The following is a 9,488-nucleotide window of genomic DNA, read 5'->3' on the forward strand; positions in this document are numbered from 1 at the left end:
ATCCCAGGACAAGCAGTGGCTTTCCCCATATCTGTCTCAATAAATATCATTGTCACATTCTCTTCTGGAGTTGTATAGCTTTTGCTAACTGGGGAAGTGGCACCTAAGGTAAGGCTGCCAACTGGATCCAGATTCACAGGACAGGATTGAGCCAGGCCTGGTTTTACCCCAGTGCATGCTGGGACTTGTAGTCTTGCTTTTCTTAGGAAATGCAGTGGGGAACTAAAAATCCCTGCGTGCGATGGAATAAATTCAGGACTGGATCAACCCTGTCCTGTGAATCTGGATCCAATTGGCAGCTTTAACCTAGGGTAGGGTGCTTCAATATTGTGTTTTTAATGCCTAGACACAGCCAGGTTATCCAGCAGAGCTTGCCTGTCCCTCACTACTGAAAATAATAGATGATTTGACCTTGTTTAGAAACATCAAATGTCCAATTTTTAAGTGTAACATCTTTTTTGTATTTAATTATGAAGAGAGGTAAAAGAGAGGGTTTTGGGGCTTGTTGGGAAGGAGAGTTATATTTGCTACAAATGTTGCACAGAATATGAATCAAATATATGCAAAAGGAGGACGCTTTGAGACATCCAGGTTTCACTTCCATTACTTTCGATGGAAGAAAAACCCAGATGTTTCTATACATCCTCCTTACATCCATTGCTTTCAATGGAAGTAAAACCTGGATATCTCAATCTGTCCTCTTTTTTTCTGGTACCATATGGTAACCCTATGTAAGAGAGTGTGGCGCAGTGGTTAAAGCTACAGCCTCAGCACCCTGAGGTTGTGGGTTCAAACCCACACTGCTCTTTGTGACCATGGGCAAGTCACCTAATTTCCCCATTGCCCCAAGTACATTAGTTAGATTGTGAGCCCACCGGGACAGACAGAGAAAAATGCTTGACTACCTGAATAAATTCATGTAAACCCCCGTCTTTGGGTTCAGAAGGTAAGTATTTTGGGACACAAAGCTATCCTGAGGGAGTGGATATCCGACCAGGCTCCCTCGTTTAGGGGATGGAGAATTAGTATCCAGGAACTGATGGGTTGGGAGGCAATGGACGTCAAGGGTACTAACAAAGTAAGTAGAAATTCTTAGACATATGGGATCCCTGCCTGCATTCCCTTCCGCATAAACTTCGCAGCCAGATGTTAAACTCCCTATAACTCCCTGAGGGTCACTCTCTAGGTCATTACTCTTCCTTTTGTTTCTTATCGTGTTCTGTTTCTACACAATTTACCTGTTTCTACACAATTTCCTGGTCGGGGTGGGGGAAGGGTAGAGGGGGGGTCTTTAGGGGATATGTGGAATATTCTCCTGTGTACCAAAATCCGTGTCATAAGAGCCAAGACCTGGTTTTGCTTTGTCCACTTTATTGTATATTTTCCAGTTTACCTTGCCTATTTGTTCTGTGAAAATTCTGGTGGTCAGCATTTTTGTCTGTCAGTTTCTTTTGCCTTGAATAAACATAAATTCATGTAAACCGTTTTGAGCTCCCCTGGGAGAACGGTATAGAAAATTTAATAAATAAATATATATTACTAGCCAGTGGTGGGTAGTGGCATATTAAGGGGGGGGTCCTCCCTGGGTGCTGGCACCCATCCTCCTCTCCACTCCCCCGCTCCTTCCCAAACCCCCTCCCCCCACATGCGTTCCTTCCCTTCCCTCAAACCTGTTTAATTTTCCCGGCACAAGCAGCATTTTGAATTGCTACCTGCGTCGGTGTTGGCTGTCTCTGACATCACTTCCGGGTCCTGCGCCTAGGAGATGATGTCAGAAGGACAGCTTACATGACGCGGGCAGCAAGTTCGTGGTGCTGTTCACTCCAGGAAAATTAAAGAGGTATGAAGGAAGGGAAAGGGAGCAGAGAAGAGGGCGGGAGAGGGGCGCCATTGCCCCAGAAGCCCTTGCTACATCACTGGTGGTGGGTACTCCTGTCAGAGAATTGTATTTTTCAAAACTAGTGGAGAATAAGCCTCAACAATTCATTATCGAGACAGCAATCAAGATTTTAAGCTGCTCAATTATTATCACAGGCATAAAAAAAAACTCCACTGCAAAATACAAAATCTCACATAGGGCACTCGCCCAACACTGTGCACAGGAATAACACTCAAATGTTCATTAACCGCTTGAGAGATTCTGGCGTTTCAGCGTTAGTCATACAAATATGACTTCTCATTTCAAACGCCAGTTTTTAACTCTCCTGCTCTCTTTCATTCTTACTCCGACAAGGACTTTGTTTCGCCGTTCTCCTTGGCTGTGTCAGGGAAATCTTACTGCTTACATAACAATTTCATATATCCATGCACGGAAATATGGTGTGAATAAGAAAGCTTGAACTGATAGGAGCCAGTTAACAATTTCCCCTCCTCTCTTTTCTGCCATCCCCCAGGATCATGATGTTTGAAGATCGAGCCAATGGTACTAGCTGCAAGCCTGCTGGTCCTCCAGCAAAGAGAGACATCTCCAGTCTTCCCTAAGAGATGGCTGGAACTAAGCAGGAGAGAACTTCAACATGCCTTACCAAAAAAACAGAAGCGAAGGGGCTGAGGGGGGGAATTGTGGACCTTCTCCAGGTCTCTCAGGAACTGTAATTAGACCTCTGGCAGCCCAGCTTTTTGAGACTCTGAATTCAATATCGGGGCAGGAATCCCCTGTTCTGATTGGTTAAAGACACGGCTGCCACAGCAGGAACTGTCTTCTTCTTTGTGACTCTGTACAGCTTTGCGTGCGTCTGGCAGCGCTATAGAAATAATTAACAGTAGTAGTGCCAAAATGCAAACTTTCTCTTAAGTGATGTCACTATCTCTTTCCATTACCCCAAGAAAGAAATTAACCTTAATAATCCCAGTAATAATATTTATAGTGTGCCATCAGTGCCCAAGTCTCTGAGGATGCCATTGTAATTCACATACTTACAAATTCATGTTTTACCCCAACGAAATATTGGCGTTTCTTGATTTTGAAAAATTGACTTTTATAGATATTTATTCTCCTATAACTTTTCATGTCCCCATTCCACTTTTCCTTCATTTGTAAATTATGTTTCTGTCATTCTGAACATCTCATTATTTAATTCTTTGTAGTCTATATTCTGTAAATGGTGCTTAAAGTTAAGCGGCGGTAGGCGCCCTATCAACACTTAATTGGTTTAAAAACAATTTTTAAAAATGGAGGCGCCTATGGTCACCTCCAAAAAGGCTGCCGTCATCCTGCCTACAGAAGCACCTTACAACGCCCAATGCCACTGTAGGTGTGGGTAACGCTGAAAGTGGCATTAGGCATTGCAAGGCGCCTCTCTGCAGGCTCAATTCTCGTGATAGGTGGGCACCCGAAATGTAGACCTTTAAAACATTTCCGGTGCCTGCCTTTCATGTAGCTGTGATTCTGCAAAGGGCACCATTGTGTGACTGACATGCGATTGGCGGCTGTTTTTTAGGTGGCCACCAATAATGGTGCCATTTACAGAATCCAAGCTTGTATGACTTATGAAAAACCATTCACACAAAATGCTGCATCATTTCTTTAAACTGTGAAAATAAAGCCAATGAAAGGCCTGGAAGGCTGTATCTGTATGTGTTTAATCCTCTCTCTCTTTGGGTGCTTAATCTGCCTAATATTGGCCTGGCATAAAGTCTTTGCTGGTAGTACTTAAAGGATGTTATAGAAACATGAGGGCAGATAAAGGCCAAATGGCCCATCCGCAGCATCCACTATCACCTGCTCTCCCTAAGAGATCCCACGTACCTGCCCCATGCTTTCTTGAATTAAGATCCCACGTCCCTGTCCTGCACTTTCTTATCATCATAGTTCATATTGTATTCACTAGTTTCCACGTATATAATTTAAAACGATGTCATCAGCTGTCCAGTTTGTTGTGGGGAGTGAGTTGGCACATGGGTAGCCCCATTTTAGTAGAAATTGTGATGTGCAGGTCAGTGCATCTTGAGTTTCACTAGTATTTTAGAACAGAATCTGCCAATATAGAGTCTGTTCTAAAATACAGTAGAAATGGACATTTGTGTGCTGGGTGTGTACAGCGTAAATATCCATTTTAGATAAATAAACACATATGTTATTGAGAGGTTCAGAGCCAGCACATAACTGGTTATCTTTGCAACTGAAGAAATATAACTGGATATGATTTCATTGCTGTCACAGTGACTTGTTTCTTTTGCCAGTTTGGCATTTGGGGGTTAAGGGGGCACCCCCTAATCCAGAGATCTCAAAGTCCCTCCTTGAGGGCCGCAATCCAGTCAGGTTTTCAGGATTTCCCCAATGAATATTCATGAGATCTATGTGCATGCTCTGCTTTCAATGCATATTCATTGGGAAAATCCTGAAAACCCGACTGAATTGCGGCCCTCAAGGAGGGACTTTGAGAACCCTGCCCAAACATGGGCAACTTCAGTCCTTGAGGGCCAGAATCCAATCGGGTTTTCAGGATTTCCCCAATGAATATGCATTGAAAGCAGTTCATGCAAATAGATCTCATGCATATTCATTGGGGAAATCCTGAAAACCCGATTGGCCCTCGAGCACCGGAGTTGCCCATGTCTGCCCTAATTCCTTCAGTGGAATGTTGCTCAATAGCAGCTATTTACCAAATCTTAAATGTGTCTGATAGCAGGTGTAACTCCTGACGTCAGTGTTTTAGGGGGGGACTTCATTAATGGGCGCTAAGTGATTTAGCACATACTAAATGCTAAGATGCCCATAGGAATGTAATGGGCGTCATAGCAATTAGTAACTGTAAATGCACTGAAGTCCATAAGAATTAAATGAGCATCAATTCATATACCATGGCGGCATCACTACTGCGGCTTTGTAAATGGGGCCCTTAGTCCCCTTCTGAAATGGGGGATAAATGTTTATGAACATACCATACACTTGTCCCACCCACAACATGCCCCCTTGCCATTTGAATGCACTTGGGTTTGATCAGTGCAGATCCTGGCTTTGTAAAACGAGGCTTAGATATTTATTTATTTGATTCATTTTCTATCCTGTTCTCCCCAAAGAGCTCAGAATGGGTTACAGGTTAACTTACAAAATATACAGTTAACAGGTTACAATTTGCCATAATTATAGTACAAGATTTTTCTATACAAGTTTTTGTCCTTACTTGACACATACTAGGGATCTAAAACCAATTTACATAATATACAGTTTACAGGTTAAATTTTCCATAGTTACAGTTACAGGATAAACATTAAGGGTTGGATACAGTAAATGGCGCCCAAAAAATAGATGCTGGGAAAAATCAGCATTCGGCGCTATTCTATAAAGGGTGCCTAGTGGGGATTCTTGCTCTGAACTTTGGTTGCGAGGACTTGCATCAACTGAAACCTGGTATAACTCCTGGTGCGCAACTTGGGCACACTTTCCCATGATCTTCCCATGGCCCTTTTGGTTGTGCATGAGAGGATTTGGGCACAGATCGCTATAGAATAGAGAATGACATGGGGACAAATTTTTTCCCATCCTTGCGGGAACTCATTGTCCCACCCCCTCCCGGCAAGTTCTTTTCCTGTCCCTGCCCCATTCTTGCAAGCTCTGTCCTCATCTGCACAAGCCTCAAACACTTTAAAATCATAAGTAGCAACATCCTAGAGCTCAGATTGTGATGTCATAATGCCTCATTCCACCAATGCCTAAGCTCTGTCCTCATCTGCACAAGCCTCAAACACTTTAAAATCATAAGTGTTCGAGGCTTGTGCAGTTGAGGCAGAGCTTACAGGAATGGGGCAGGGACAGCGACAAAACTCAGGGGAATGGGATCGGGAAATTGAGTACCTTCAGGGAAGGGGAAAAAATTGCCCCAATGTCATTCTCTACTATAGAATCGCATGCAACTAGATCCATGCCCAAATCCAATTTCAGCCTAATTAACAGCAGTGATTGTTAGCAGCTAATTATTGGTTGTTAATGGCTAATTCGCTAATTTATTTACATGTGTCACACTGGATCACACCCAAATTTGGGAGCCATTTATAGAATCCAAGGGTAAATGCTGGTTTATGCACATATCAATGCAAACAGGTCTTGTAAAGTGAGGGCCTTATTGTTTCAAAATGTATAAATTAATTATGTGAAGGAATATGTCTACTATTTGGTTTTTTGCCAGGTACATGTGGCCTGGATTGGCCTCTATGAAGACGGGATACTGGGCTGGATGCATTGGTCTGACCCAGTGAGGCTATTCTTATGAACCCAGCCTTTAAAGAATTTGTTGAAACTAAACTGAAAAAATAACTCATCCCAAGACATTTATACCAAAGCAATTTAGTTTGGCAGGGATTCTCAACCCAGTCCTCAGGACACAAGTAACCAGTCTAATATTCAGGATACCCCCAATGAGTATACACAAGATAGATTTGCTGTGTTGGAAATGAATGGTTTGGAGTAATATTTCCTTCCTAGACTGCCATAAGAAACTGGAATCTTGAATTTTAGCAATATGAGAAGTGTGACATCACAGGCTCGGTTTCATGAAGAAGGACACGGTATTACTCGAAAGGGTCCAGAGAAGAGCGACTAAGATGGTTAAGGGTCTGGAGGAGTTGCCGTACAGCAAAATATTAGAGAAACTGGGCCTTTTCTCCCTCGAACAGAGGAGATTGAGAGGGGACATGATCGAAACATTCAAGGTACTGAAGGGAATAGACTTAGTAGATAAGGACAGGTTGTTCAGCCTCTCCAAGGTAGGGAGAACAAGAGGTCACTCTCTAAAGTTGAAAGGGGATAGATTCCGTAAAAACGTAAGGAAGTTCTTCTTCACCTAGAGAGTGGTAGAAAACTGGAATGCTCTTCTAGAGTTTGTCGTGGGGGAAAACACCCTCCAGGGATTCAAGACAAAGTTAGACAAGTTCCTGCAGAACCAGAACAGACGCAGGTAGGGCTAGTCTCAGGGCGTTGGTCTTTGACCAGAGGGCCGTCGCGTGAGAGGACTGCTGGGCGCGATGGACCACTGGTCTGACCCAGCAGCGGCAATTCTTATGTTCTTATGACATAAATATGCAGTCAAGGAAGGGGGAAAAGAATGTAGCCTGCCAAAGAGAGACAAACCCTTTGTCAACCAGCAATATTTTTTCAGTGGAAAACATAAGCAGAATATTCTGAAACTTAAGGGAGTCAGGGATATAGATCCACACACCAGATAATCTTACAGTATAAATGTATCAGAAAATCATTTCCTAAGTCCAGGATGTTGAAACAATGTGCAGCCAATCTTTAGCAGTTACTCTGTTTGCATGCAGACTCTGGGTCTTATTGTAAATACCCAAGTATTAGACATTCTACATGCTGAAGATTTCAGTGAAGCAGAAGGATGGAGATTTCAGAGTAACGATGCCATTGTTCCTGTACTTTGAGATTTGAGAACAGGGCCAGTTTCTTCATGTACCAACAGCTGCCCATTCTACCCTGCCCTCATTTTTCAGGGACAGATGCTTTAAAATGATGCACTATGAATGTATTTTATCTGACCTATATTCCGCAGTGTCTTCCCTGTTCCTGCCTTTTCAGTTTGGTTGTAGGTTTTGGCATGATTCTTGCAGCTGAGATATAAAACAGGAAATGCTTTGAAAACTCAGCTGGCCAACTTTTTCATCATTGCAAATTCAGCCCCCCTCCCTCTGCTTCTCAAGCTACAATCTAAATCTTAACCTAGCATGCCCAATCACATATGACAACATTGGGTGGGGTTCCTGTCAGTCTTATCAGCTTGAAGGGGAAGCCCCTCTGTGGAAACCAAGCCAATAAAGTATTCTCTGCCCACAGTTCCATGAAATAGCAGAGCAAATTTCTCAGCTTGAATATTCCACTCTCCAGCTTTTATTCCCATTGGATCACCGCCCATTTGGTATTACTGATTCCTGGTCATAATAACAACAAACCTCCCAACATCTGATAGCTATAATAAAACTTTTTGGGAAAAAAGCCATATCTTAAAGTCCAGATGGACATACATTGGCCAAGAAGAACATTCTGGATGATCAGCATAGGAACCTTGCCACTAGTTTATTACTTAGGGTGTAACCTTTTCAAGGCGAATCAGTGAGGCCTCTTCACTAGGGAGCTTATGGAGGGCAGAAAATCTGCATCTTGGTGGAGCCAAATTTCCCATTTAGTACACTCAACACAAATGGAAAGTCCTTTATTAAACTGTTCTTGAAAATAAAGGATTAGACTAAATGAATCATGCTGGACAGTTGGCATGTCACTGAGTAAATCTTTGGAGATCTAATGAATATTTATTTCTTTACTCTCTCTGCTTTCAGTAAATCAGAAGTGGAAAAAGAGAGCAGCTAGAGTGCCTGTTCTGAAGAGATGGGACTCTGTCGTATACATAGCAGGATTCTATCAAGAGATTCTCTTTTATTCTAAAATCTCAAGATTGTATAAATATGTTTTGCTTTCTAAAATTTATCAGTCTTGAGATCCTCAGACACTATGGGGCTCATAATCAAAACTTAAATTTGTCTAAAAACCGGTCCAAGTCGGCACTTGGATGATCTAAAAGACAGGTCGTCCAAGCGCCGATAAAACAGCTTTTTGGATGTATCCAGGGACATTTTAGGTCTCTGAAACTCACTGTGCGCCAGAGCTGAAAGGGGCGTTTTTGGAGGTTAGGGGGGGATGTGGGTGGGATGTGAGCTGACCTAGACTTAGTCATCCTGCAGGAATAATCGAATGTTTGACATGACTGCCTAGGTGAAACTTATATGTTATGAGTTAGATGATGTAAAGACAGGTATAAGTGCCCAAAAGGTATCAAACGTGACCAGATAGCCACTGCAGAGACAAAGTAAAGACCCCCCATTAACCCCACCCCCATGTTCACTGACCCTGTTACCCCCACAAAAATTCAGAATAAAAATGTACATACCTGCCTCTGGAACATCAGCACCTGGCATAGGAAAGCCTAGTAGAGCTGCACAGAGGTGGCTTAAGTAGTCTGGGGGTGAGCCAGTGGCGTACCTAGCATATGTGACACCCGGGGCCCATCATTTTTTGGCACCCCCCCATCTGTATGAAAAACATGATTTTTAGAAACAAGCCACATGTCACACATGAGTACCTAGGAAAAGGCAGCATCTTCCATACTGCAGTGAGCAGTACAACATCAATACACCCATTGTAAAACTAAACAAGCCAGACTAGTACAGATCAATCCTACACCGTCAATCCTAACAGAAAACCATGTCTTTCGAACACACAGAACACAGAAAACACCTTCGCCTAGTATGGAATATGTAATCACAAACTAACCCCTCCCCCTTTTACAAACTGTAGTGTGGATTTTAACCACAGTGGTAACAGCTCTGACGCTCATAGAATTCTGAGCATCAGAGCTGCTACCACCACGGTTGGCGCTAAAAAATGCTCCACAGTTTTGTAAAAGGGGGGATAAAATAGAAATACATAGACAAATGTTAAATTGAACCAGCAAGAAGCTGGACTCTGCATACAATGCAACACCACA

The 9,488-nt window shown here is 42.8% G+C and overlaps 1 protein-coding gene across 1 annotated transcript in view; it reads left to right on the forward strand.

The window, feature by feature from the left end:
- AIF1L (allograft inflammatory factor 1 like) overlaps positions 1 to 3,874 on the forward strand; it is a 37,419-nt gene extending 33,545 nt beyond the window's left edge. The window contains exon 6 of the mRNA XM_033961810.1: positions 2,394 to 3,874. Coding sequence (XP_033817701.1) covers positions 2,394 to 2,481 — 88 coding nt within the window. The 3' untranslated portion in view covers positions 2,482 to 3,874. The remainder of the gene's footprint in view (positions 1 to 2,393) is intronic.
- The last annotated feature ends 5,614 nt before the right edge of the window (positions 3,875 to 9,488 follow it).

Source organism: Geotrypetes seraphini, chromosome 10 (assembly GCF_902459505.1).
Source record: "Geotrypetes seraphini chromosome 10, aGeoSer1.1, whole genome shotgun sequence".
In the NCBI taxonomy this organism is placed as follows: domain Eukaryota; kingdom Metazoa; phylum Chordata; class Amphibia; order Gymnophiona; family Dermophiidae; genus Geotrypetes; species Geotrypetes seraphini.